The 12,299-nt window shown below is 41.5% G+C and overlaps 1 protein-coding gene across 1 annotated transcript in view; it reads right to left on the bottom strand.

The window, feature by feature from the left end:
• Positions 1 to 12,299, bottom strand: part of mgarpb (mitochondria localized glutamic acid rich protein b) — an 18,785-nt gene extending 6,486 nt beyond the window's left edge. Inside the window, exons 1-5 of the mRNA XM_051386357.1 lie at positions 12,096 to 12,299; positions 8,712 to 8,812; positions 7,796 to 7,868; positions 5,296 to 5,715; positions 1,449 to 2,225 (exon numbers count right to left, since the gene is read on the bottom strand). Coding sequence (XP_051242317.1) covers positions 1,449 to 2,225; positions 5,296 to 5,715; positions 7,796 to 7,868; positions 8,712 to 8,812; positions 12,096 to 12,168 — 1,444 coding nt within the window. The 5' untranslated portion in view covers positions 12,169 to 12,299. The remainder of the gene's footprint in view (positions 1 to 1,448; positions 2,226 to 5,295; positions 5,716 to 7,795; positions 7,869 to 8,711; positions 8,813 to 12,095) is intronic.

Below are 12,299 nucleotides of genomic sequence, written 5' to 3'. Positions count from 1 at the left end.
ATAAAGATGTCCATTCTACCATCTCTAGTTCTACACAGACAGCTGTGTTTCTAGCTGTGCTGCTTTTAACTGTTTACCTTCTCAACTGTACTATTACATCACTGAGCAGCTTTTTACAGTCCAGATAGACATCTTTGGCTCTGTGGATATAGGCAGAAATACATCTGGTCAGAGCCAAAAACAGGGGAGATTATATTGTTTTTTCAGTGGTAATTAACTTGATTTATTTTAATCTAGAAAACTAACAACCCTCACTGAGAAAGGCCCTTTAAAATGCACTCATGTGTACTGATGGTGCTTTTATTTTTGTAACATGTAATTACATATCCTATTCTTCTCCAGATAACAGAAAATTGTAACGAAACATGTATTTGACATTTTATGATGGAAGCTCAGTCTTTGTGTTTCTAATTAGGTTTAATGAGGTGGTCTGTTCAGTGCACCTGCCTTTCATAAACCACTAATTAAGAGTCTTTAGGAGCTGACAGCTTTCCATTTGAAAGGTCCTTTAATATAAAGATTGAGGTCTTTGCTGAAGCTCTCATCATTAAAGGTAAATGTCTGCTGACAACAAAGGAAACTATCCACCTCCACGCTGATTCTGGAGAGATGGAGCCAGTGGGTCCTCTAGCAGCTCTAAAGCGTTTATTAAAGATTAATAGGTTGTTGTTGTTTTTTTTAGCTGATATACTGAAGCATATAATCCATGTCCGGTATTAGTTCAGTTACAGTTTCATCACATTAATATCATAGCTAAAAAAAAAAAAAACAGGTTAAAAAGTCTCATTGACCTTTGTCACTGCAGGACAAGCACGGGTTGAACTAATAACACTAATGATGGCTCAGTTCCAGTCAAGTGTAGACACGTCAGTGACACAGCACGCGCAACACTAGGACCCTGACGCTGTAATCATTGTTATTAGTTGCCCCTGTGTTTACCAAGTCACTATGTCTGCTGTGACAACGATTCATTGTGCTGCCATCTAGCATCTGAAAGTTTCACTGTGCCCACACTATTATTTGTGATGTCAGACTATTTTGTCTTTCAGATCTGAGAACAACTGTTCTTCACCCTACCCTACTTACCTCAGTCAGTTTACTTTTAAGTATTGTTTAACAGGTGGACACAAGATGAAACTTTAAATCTTCAAAACAAGGTTAGGTAAATTTGGAATGCAGATAATGAACATAATATTTAGGGACAGTATGAAAATTACCAGGGAGGATGAGGTGTGCAGAAAAACCTCTTTTGGGAGACCAAAGGAGGGTCTTCTGTATTTTTTAACTCATATTTATATCTTATTTCAGCTTTGGAGACTATGGGATGGGTATATTCCCCTATACTATAATACTACTAACTTTACATTTAGTGTAGCTATTATGTTGCATTATAGATAATACTAAAGCAGGTTTGGGGTGTTTAAAAACTTCACACTGTCTATTCTTACTTTGTCCTTCCATCAATGACACTGCTTCCTTGGCTTCATGTGTTATATCCTCAGCTCCCTCGGCAACAGGTGGCGCCACCTCCTCTGCTGATGGCGCAGAGTGGCAGGAGTGGCAATGCTTGGCCTCATGTACTGGAGCCTCTGTTGTAGACTCTGCTTCAGAAGCTGAAAGGACCTCCAGGTCTGACCCAGAGGAGGCCGCTGCCAGCTGAATCGTGTCCACAACTGCTGCAGCTTCCCCGTCTGTTTCCACAGCTTCTACCGTCTCCTCTGCCGGAGCTTCGGCAGCTGTCTCCTCCACTGATGTCTCAGCAGGAGCCGTTGCTTCAGCAGTGGTGGTGGCCTCCTCTGGGGCAGCTCCAGTCTGATCTTCAGCCTCAACCTCACCCACCTCCTCCACTGTCGGAGCTGAAGTCGTAGGTTCCTCAGGAAGTGCTGCCTCCTCCTCCTCCTCCCCTTCCTCCACTGTTGCTGCTACAGGAGCAGATGTCTCCTCTTCAGCAGGTGGAGCTCCTGCATCTTCTGCATCAACCTCTGCAGAATTCAGCTCCTCCTCGTTCACTACAACAGTCGGCTCTTCAGTCACTTCTTTAGCCACCACCTCTGTGGTTGCTTCCAGGACTTCTGGCTCCTCCAGTGTGGAGTCCAAACCTTTTCCATCTTCCTCTATTTTCCGGACAGCTTCCACCAGACTCGTCTCACCAACAGAGGCTGCTGCAATCTCAACTGTGGAGCCGGTCAAAATCTTCACAGCTGTGAGCAGGTCTGGCATAGATTCTAGAGGACAGAAGGAGGACAGGAAGTAGTGGCTGAGAGAAATTTTAAATATATTACAGATATAAGTTCACACATTGCTGCAGTAGTATAAAGGAGCTCCATGTGCAACAACCATAACTGTGCATGGGAGTTCTACAACAAATTCAGTCGACTGATTCTTTGAAAGACTAATTAGTTTAAGTTAGTTAGTCAAACAAAAATACCATATATTTTCTTGTTCCATCCAACTTTTAAGATGTGAGGATTTGCTGATTTTCTGTGTTTTAAATCAAGTTGAATCTTTGGGTTTTGGACAATTTGACCTTTGAACACTTCACACCGTTGAAAACTTGTGATTTTTGACATTTCATGCACTGCACAATTAATTGCTCAAAACAAATAATTGACAAGTTGGCCAATGATGAAAATAAAACTGTTACAGTACTGGTGAATTCCCTCACATAAAACCTGGATTACATGTTAACTATTTTCTAATTTACCTTTAAATACGAGGCATGTGCAGCTCTTCAGAAATGTATTAGATTTATAGAAGATTTATTCTGGTATATAGTGGTTTGCTGTGTGGTTTTATATAAACTGAACTTACCTTGAGCGGGTGTCTATCACGGAAAGGTCTACAGTCAGCTCAGCTTCAGGAAATACGGTACAGGAGACAACTTGCCCCAGTTCATGCTCCTTCTGCTGGTGTAACTTTTAGAAAACGGTGTGAAACATGGCTCTTGAAAAACTTCCTACTGTGGGTAGGGTATAGTAGAGTATGTGGTGAGCCCTCTTAACACTCTGTAGGAGAGAATAGGCCTTTTTCACAGCAGCATGAAAACATGCAACAGTAGGGTAAACACAGGTGATGATACCGATTAAGGATCTGTTCCATTCAGGTCAAACAGAGTCAGTGCATGTTGGCAGAACAGAACCTCAATTAGTATTATTAGTAACACCTGTTTAGTATTTTGTGTTTGAATGGCTGCTATGAAAAAAGTCTATTGTTTGACATCTATAAGATTTAATACAAAAGCTTTAAGTAATGTTTAGACGTGGATACAGCCTCTATGGATATTCTTAGAAAGAAGATTTTCCAAAAATGTAGTTGCGTGGCATTTATGTGTTAGACAGTAACATCCCTGGGTTGCCACCAACAATGAGCCAACCCATGAGCCTGTCAGTCACCCCATTCTGGCGAGCCACCAGGACACCCTAAAACAAGCATTGTAATCTAGGATTAGTTTTAACTAGTCTGTGAGACTGCTTCAGACTGGACCTGTTACAATTAAAAGGCTAATACACATTTTAGATACATTTTTGCATTTTAGAGTGCTGCCTGCAGTTTCTTTCTACCCGGTGTGCAACATTATGACTAGGTTTATGCAGATCAGTGTTTTACTGACACCTAGGAGAGGGTAGGTGGATAGATTTTTATGTTGTATGATTGCTTATGTTTCAGTTAAATCTCACCACATCTATGCCAGAGTGGTAATGTGGTCATCATTACGAGAAACAAGCAATATCTTTAAGAACGCAGTATTGGGAACAAAAACAGTCTTCAGATGGTTGCTTCAATCTTCATCTTGAAGGTGCAGGAGCATGAACGTGGCACAGGGATTCTCCAGGAAAGGGAGAATTTCTACAGAAAGTGGGTGTTTCTACACCTACAACACATTTACTGTGCCTGTCACATTCTACATTCAAAACAACAAGCAGCTAAGAGTCGCTGAATAAACTCTAGGCACGGACAGTTTAGACAACCTACTCTGAAACAGTTATTCTATAACCTGCAGAATTTGATAAATCCAAACACTGGAAAAAAATCAAGTTTCAATCCTACAGTACTTAAAAAAAAAAAAAAAAAAAAAAGCAGAAACGTCATCTTTATAATCGATCCAGTGAGGTTTTATTCTTTGAACACTTAACTGTATTAATCAGAATGACAACTTGCTCAGAGACAGAGGTGAATGAATTGTCACATTTAAAGTGTAAAGACAGAGCAGAAGTGAGTTTAACACTACAAAATAAAGTCTTGTACATGGCTGGAGTGGGCGCAGGCAGATGTAAGTAAGTAAGAGAGGTTGTAATAATGGAAATAAAACTATTTGAATGTGCAAGAAAAAAAAAATGGTTGTTACGAGTAGAAAAGAAGAAAGAAGAGAAGCGTAATTTCAACTTTGTCTCGCTCTGAGAGGAGATGTGCAAAAAGGATGTTACAATCACAAAAACTCCTGCAGCCAGGAAAAGAGGAGCTAACTGGTTTTTGGTCATACTTCACATTATTAAACGTGGCTTCGTTAAAACTTAATGAAGCACACAGACCTCATGTTCCATCTTTCTACTGTTTGCTAATAATCCTAAAATAAGCAAAGATTCATGGCTATAGCTGGAAGTAAGCGTCTGCTGAGCAGAGGAAGACCAAGTGCCAATGACACTGAAAGAGACAAGACTGAACAACTTCCACAATCAAATGGGCTGTATTCATTCACCATGCTGATATTTTTACATAAGGGAGAAAACGCAGGGCTGTCCTGCTATAAGGGCACTTCAGAACATTTTACAGAAAACATTAGTCCTAAACTCTGCTCCATGCCTTATATCACCTAGTTTCACACTCCTCTATTAACTGTACAGAAGCCAAACCATAATTTGGATTTGCTCTGGCTACAAGAATTCCTAAAGAAACTGAATTTTCTGAACTGAATCTAAACAGACAGCCTAATGCCAAAGGTTCTGGTTTGGGTCTGAAGGTTGGGGTGAGGTGAGCTAAGGAAAGGAAGGCACCTGAAAACTGGACTGATGAACCCCTAACTGGTATTCATTAACCAACCAGAAGTGAAACCTAAATGCTGTTCCCCGCTCCCTTTATTAAAACAGGGGTTCATGAGTCCTTTTTTCCTAGGCCCAGAGAGGTGGGACACAGCACAATTAACTCCCAGCCCTCCTTTCTGGGCAAACTATGAGGCATCACAGCTTTATGCAGCCACCTCTGCAGCAGGGGCAGCCTCAGCCTCAGGGGCTGCCTCAGCCTCAGGGGCTGCAGAGCCAGTCTCTGCCTCAGGAGGGACTTCAGCTACTGCTGCCGTACCAGCACTCTCTGCTGCAGGGGCCTCTGCTGGTGTCTCTTCTGCTGGCGTCTCCTCTGTGGCAGCGACTTCCACAGGGACTGGAGCAGCTTCTGGAACCACCTCAACCGCTGCAGGTGGAGCAGCTTCTTCTGCGACTGCTGGCTCAGCTGCGACTGCTGGCTCAGCTGCAACAACCTCTGAGGCGACAGCGGCTGCTTCTTCAGACACAGCCTCGGCGACAGGTTCAGCAGCGGTCTCCGCTACTGGTTCTGCAGGGGCAGACTCGGCAACGACCTCTATTACCGGTGCTGCCTCCTCCACTGGGGCGAGTTCAGCTGCGGGAGCTGCTGCTTCTGGCGCTTCTGCTTCAGCTGTGGGAGCTTCCACTTCTGGTGCTGCTGCTTCTGGTGCCGCTGCTTCCGGTACCGCTGCTTCTGGTGCTGCAGATTAAGAGGTTGGGAACAAGAATTATTAATAGCAACCTTTCTTGACTTGTTTCTCTTCATAGTTATGTGTATCAGGAAAAAATAAACCAAAACAAATCTGAAGAAACAGCTAGTGCAATGTACATTAGATTTCTAGGCCTATTTTGGTTTAGAGATTTAAATAATCGCTTAGGATCAGTGCGGTCACAGTTAGTTATCAGTTTTAAGGTTAAATATTTAATATAATGTATAATAATTAATATTCATCCGAAGAAAAAAGTGCCAAAAAATAAAATTATGGCCACTTATGGGTGACACAAACGTAGGGCTGAAGGTCAAGAGCTGACGTCTTGAAGGTCTAAAAGGTAAAGCAGCATAATGAGTAGAGTGAAAGATAATCCTTAATCCCAACATGTCATCCTCGTGACAAACATACCTGCTGACTGCACCGAAGCTTTCGGCCTCAATGACTACATGAGATTCAATTTTGGTTTACACAGATTCTTAAAAGAGTTCGATACTAAAGAAACAGGAGTAGAAAATAGCATTCAGTAGTTAATAGGAGTACTGATGAGACAATTACAATAATTCAGTACATAGGTGGTATGACTGTGGGTTAATGATGACAAATAAGCAAAGTTTTTTTTAGCTATGGCTCAAGCACAAAATCCAAGCTAAAAGCTGAGCTAAAGTGCAGCTTCACAGATTATGTCATCTGACTTTAAATGTGCCATTACTGAATATACACTTACAAAAGCAAGTAGGCAAATATGTTTTTTTAAATGCTGATAGAAGTGCAGGAACTGATGTAACCAGTATCACTTTGAATGCAAATAAAAAACAAAATCACAACATTACTGCAATGATGCCAACATGGCTCTGTAAATGACGATTGAATGACAATTGATGTCAGTCAATTGGTCCGACACTTTAATATCTCAACAACTATTGGATGGATTGCTATGACATGGTTAACATGGTAAACACTGGTTCGGACCACAAGCCGTTTACCCCTGCAGTCCTGTGTCCAACAGTGTGCTTCAACATTTAATTCCATCATCACAACGCAGTAGCTTAATATCCATTTAGTTCATTATGTTAACAGGTTTTCTTTACAGGTTTTTATATCAAGATGCACTCCATAAATTGCCTGGATACAAGCCTGTATCCAGTTTGTTTTAGTTCTGTTCACTCAATCTTTTAATATTTCTGAATCTACCAACCTCAAAAGGAGATGGAGCTTAGTTATCACGTCAAACAAACGACCCACCTGATTGTGCTGCTATAGAACCCTAAACTTGCACTGCAATGAGTGAGGGAGTGAGTGAGTACACAGTGATGTGTCCTCAGATTAATGTGTCAGGACAATATGATCCTTGATCACAATCACTTTAATCACCATCACAGTGTGCATCAAGATGTTTCTGTGACTTTGTTTTCCTGGAAATGTTTGCTTGATTACATAATGGGATCACTGGCAAGTTTAAAGCCAAAGCAAAACAACGGCCAGCACTGCAGCCAGCACAGCTTCATAATGCATTTGTGACTAAAAACAACACTTGCAGGCTGAATGTACACTGAACCAGTGGCAGCCGCTGCTCAGCCCCATTACAGACTAGTTAGCTGCTCTGGGCGCAGTGCCACAATCTCCCCGGGCTCAAACTGGCTGAATAGACAAATAATTTGCAGACAGAAATCAAAACAGACAGGCAAGTTAAAGCTATTGAGAGTGATCATTCTACCATGTTTGAGATTTGGGTGGTGGAGCCAGAACCAGTTCAGAAATAAAGCAAGATCCTCTCCTTTCTGTTCGCAGAACCATTTTTTATTCAGTTCATCAGTACTTATATACACTGAGCAAAGTAAGGCCCAAAACCAATGTCACACATTCAACTTATCTAGAAGAAACATAGTTGCCCAATTAAAACCTGGCTATCTGACGTTTGAGGTTGGTAGATTCAGAAATATTAAGACAAGATTGAGTGAACAGAACTAAAACAAACTGGATACAGGTTTGTCAACAACAAAATTGATAGAATTTTTAGTCAATTTACAAAACAAATTGTGGTTTCTTTTACTGAAAGCTCATACTGACCCTTTGCTGTGGAGCCCATGCTGGCGAGTCTGTCCTCATAGCGCTCACTATCACCGTTGACCGTCTTGTAGGCCTGAGAGAAAGAGGGCAGATATGTACTTATTACATTCCAGCACACGTCAAATGATAACAGTATAAAACCGTAAGTGTTACAAAATGCCACCTTACACTGACATTTTGTCATGAACATGAACCCACATAACTGACACACACTTTGCTTTGTCAAGAGCCTGACAGTAAACAGAAACAACTCTGCCCAGACAATAGCAGCATGTAGAAAGCACAAAGACCCTTGTACAGCATGTCCCTTCCCGTGTCTGAGCTGTGGTGACGTCTGCTGCACACAGTCCAGCTTTATGAACTCAAACATCTATTTCTTCTTCACCAGGAAAGAAGAGCTCATCCTGACCGATAAATGCACTGTGATCTAAGAGCTGCAGCAATCAAGTTAAATGGAAGTAAAGACGGTGTACAGGAGTTTGCTTCCTGATGGTTTTTAACTTTCTGGAAGTTTTCCATACAAACCTGTCAACAAATAAATCTATTTTTAAATTCACCTTTTTTCCCCCTCACAATATAAGAAGCCATTTTCCATCCTGTCCACAGCTGACAATTTGTTAAAAACTAATTTGTATTAATATGGTGTATAAAAATACATTCATAAATCTAATGGAAAATACTTCGACTTAAATAATTTGACTTTATTATCCACAGTCCTGGACTTCTAACTTTTGATGTCCTTTACTATGTGGAATAAATTGAACTTGAACTTCAAGTTCAAGTTGCGCCGACAGGACAGATTTTGAGTGGAATACACACAGCAGATAGACAACAGGCCTACAATGTAGACACACAAGCCATCGACTACAAAACCGAAGGTAAAGCTGGAATGGAGAAATCTCACACGGATACTCACATAGACGACGGCAGCAGTGAGGCCTCCACCGCACAGAACAAAGTACGCCATGTTGGAGGAGCCACCAGGAACCCCGAAGGCCATGTGTCGCACTGGAGCTGCTGAGAGAGACAGGGGGGCAGAGTTACAGGGTTGCTTTGGAAATGTGACTATAGGCTGACCTCCAGCCAACATTTACTGACATTTATATAATTAGAATGGATTGTAATTTAGGACTGTGATGGATAGTTATTGGTGCCTTCATTCAACCACTGAACTGACTGAACACAGGCCACACATTTGCTTTTTGGTGTCATGAAATCTAAAATAAGCATCAATAATAATAATTTATAAAGTACGACACATTGATAATTTGTGGGTGTTTTATTGAGGAAACGGTCCCATCAGAAGTACAACTTGGCACAAAGAGCAGTGCATTCTGATAGCGTCAACTTGTCTTCATCCCTTAATCCAGTTACACATACAGCCCTGGTGATTTGTAGCTGAGGAGATGGAAAGATTTAGCAGCAGCCAAGCTAAACAAAGAATAGTGCCTTAATTAAATCCCAAGCACACAAACACTCGAACACTTCCTGCTCGATGATCTCAGATTTGCATCAAAAAACAAACAGCTTCAAAATGATCTGGTGGGCTTGAATTTATATGAACAAGTCCCTCAACACATATATCAGGACTAAATTGAGGATCTGTCAAAAGCTTCTTCACAAGATATTGTTGTTGTGGTGGAGAGGTAAGTGTGGCCGGATGCAGCCTGTGCGCCATGTGAACAGATTTGCTGGTGTTTAAAGGATTGCCAGTGGTGCATGCAGAGGAGGCCATAAATAAAACCACCCTGCATCCCAAACACTGCTTTAGCCTAATCTCTTCTTACCTAGAAGACACACACACACACACACACACACACAGTCAAAGTACATATGATATCTTTAGCATGATGTACACAAACACACGTCTGTGTGCGTACAATGCAAAAAGTTTACTCAGCAAGCTGCATATGCCCTCTGAAGCAGTAAAGAACACAATGTACAGCACACCCCCGCCCCTTTTTGTCCTCCCCATGTTCCATGTGTGTTCTCAATCCGTGACTTTTACACTGACAACCTGCATCTATATATGGAGACATGAATGACTGTTCACCTGTTGCAGTCACAACATGTTTAACCGGTCATGCATTTACATAACATTGAAATCCTATTCAATCAATCACCGATTTTAAAAATGTCTGAAAACAGCTGATCACTCAAACCTGAAGCTGTCAGCTTGAATGTTTTCATCTTATTTAAAAAAATTATTAAAAAATAAAATAAAATGTACAAAGCAGCTTGTGCTGGATCAGGGCCAAAGGTCATCAATTAGGCAATAACTATAAAATTAGGCACAACGTCCCTTCAGTAATGGTGTAGAACCAATCCTAAATATTTATCCTCTCCAGTTCAGAAGCGTTACATCCCTACTCCCCATGTATTATTTTGCCTTCAACTGGAAGAAAAGCTCAAGTTAGATATGAAAGTGGGTAGAGAGACAGGATGAAAGGGCCACAGGTCAGATTTTAACCCATGGCCGTGTCAGTCATGGTACATGGGTCGCCAGCTCTACAAGGTGAGCTACAGCGACGCCCCATAATCGATCCATTATAAAGTTCAAATGACACTGTGAAAACAATGTGACAAAATGTAAGGAGTTTAATATTTATGGAATAGTTTGACATTTTGGAATATACATTTTGTTTTCTTGCCGAGACTTTTGATTGTGCTCTTTTGTGTCTGTTAAACATGAAGCTGCTTAGATGAACTTCACATAAAGAATCGAAACAATGGGAAACTAGCCACTGTCGTGTCTACACTTCATTTTTGTACCGACATTTTAGTGCACTATCGTGTGCACATTTTGTGACCCTCTGGGCAGTTTACCCCACAATTTATGCTAAGCTAAACTACGCTACGTGGCTGCTGGCTCAAGATACATATTTAAATGGATTACCACAAAATTACCAGCGATACATTAATACAACTATGTATGAAACCAAAACAAGAGCTGTATGTTGTCTTGTTGTGGATGCTGAGCCAACGTAACAGTAAGTCCTCCCTCCTGTAATACCCATGACACAGCAGCACTGTGCAGGGACAAGGCCAAGTACAGGTTATTTATATAAGTAATCAGTTAATCCCTGCAGTGAGGGTTCAAGCCTGTAAAAATGGACACGCATGTCAGCCAACAGCAGACAAGATGGCTGCTGTTGGCTGACATGCGTGTGCAGTGGAACATGTGTGTAGCCAGTATGTTGTGTACTCCCCTGCTACTGTCTGTCAACTGCACATGCTCACTGAGACAGAATGAGGGAGGAGACCAGCAGACCTGCAGGACAACCAGGACAGTACTGGTATGCTGTCACACATGCAGTTCTGGTCTGGCAGATAGAATTTATTTCATCTGCACCCTTAGTCAGGGTTTTTCTTTTTAAAACAGGAAATTAAAGCAGCAGTTTGCCCTCAGGCTGAATTCCACATGCTCGGATCCCAAAGTAAAGGATGATCTGTGCAAGGACGCGTGAAAAGAGAAAACGTCCTAAAAATACAAGTGATCAAGTCTCAAATCCCCTTCAGCTCACATGCAACCCTCCAAAGTGAGGTTTAAAATACAAATGCATCAGCAGATTCATTTTTAATAATGATTCAAATGTAATGGGTGTAGAGACATTTCATACATTGTTTAAATCGATTTTGTTTTTTTATATGATTCTCATACTGAAGAGGGCTGAAACTTGTGTTCTGATCTCCATGTGGTCCAACTCACAAACAGAAGTCCTGGGACAACGTGTAACCATTAGCAAGAATCGCTTATAGGTCGTTATTTATTTACGAATACCGGACTACACGCTTAAAGGCTTTAATATCTGCACAAAACATCAAGTGCACTTGATGCAACTCGCTTAGCTAAAAAAAAGAAAGAAGCTAAAATCAATCAGAGTTTTAGTCGTGTGTGATGCGCTCTTTCATAATCTATGTGCAAGAACTGCGTGTTCCCAAAGCAGGACACACCTCCCTCTGACTGAACGACCGCACAATGGAAATCCCACCAATGTCTCTTTGTTGGATTTTACTTTATTCCTTATAAGCAATAAGATGTAATGTGTTAAAGGAATTTCTGCTGCAGAAATTGTTTTGAATAATCTCTGCATTTGTCCGAGTATAAGCACACTTTGTACAGTTTTACAATCTGTGAGACACTTAAACATGTTTGAAATGTGTCCATTAGTTTGCTGATGAAGACGCGCTGATAAACGGACGAGGCAGCTTTGCTCCACTTTAATGACTGCAATTAATCTGACAGCAAACCGTGTAGAAACATTAAAAAGTCATTAAGTGAACTGAGTGACGGACTGACCGTTTCTGGATGTCGGCTTCAAAGCCCACCGTGCCAGCGGCCCGACCCTCTGCCATGCCCGTCTGCAGAACATCTTCGCTCGGTTATCAGCAGGTGAACGAGTGCGTGTCTCTCCGCGTGTCTGCAGCAGGTTAAAGATGAAGAGCCCTCCGCTGCAGCTGGCGACTGCTGATTGCAAAGAGGACACCCCCCCTTTCAACACAG

The sequence above is a fragment of the Dicentrarchus labrax genome, unplaced genomic scaffold (assembly GCF_905237075.1).
Source record: "Dicentrarchus labrax unplaced genomic scaffold, dlabrax2021, whole genome shotgun sequence".
Classification (NCBI taxonomy): domain Eukaryota; kingdom Metazoa; phylum Chordata; class Actinopteri; family Moronidae; genus Dicentrarchus; species Dicentrarchus labrax.
The sequence above is the reverse complement of the archived record's forward strand: the minus strand, read 5'-3'. Positions and strand labels throughout refer to the sequence as shown.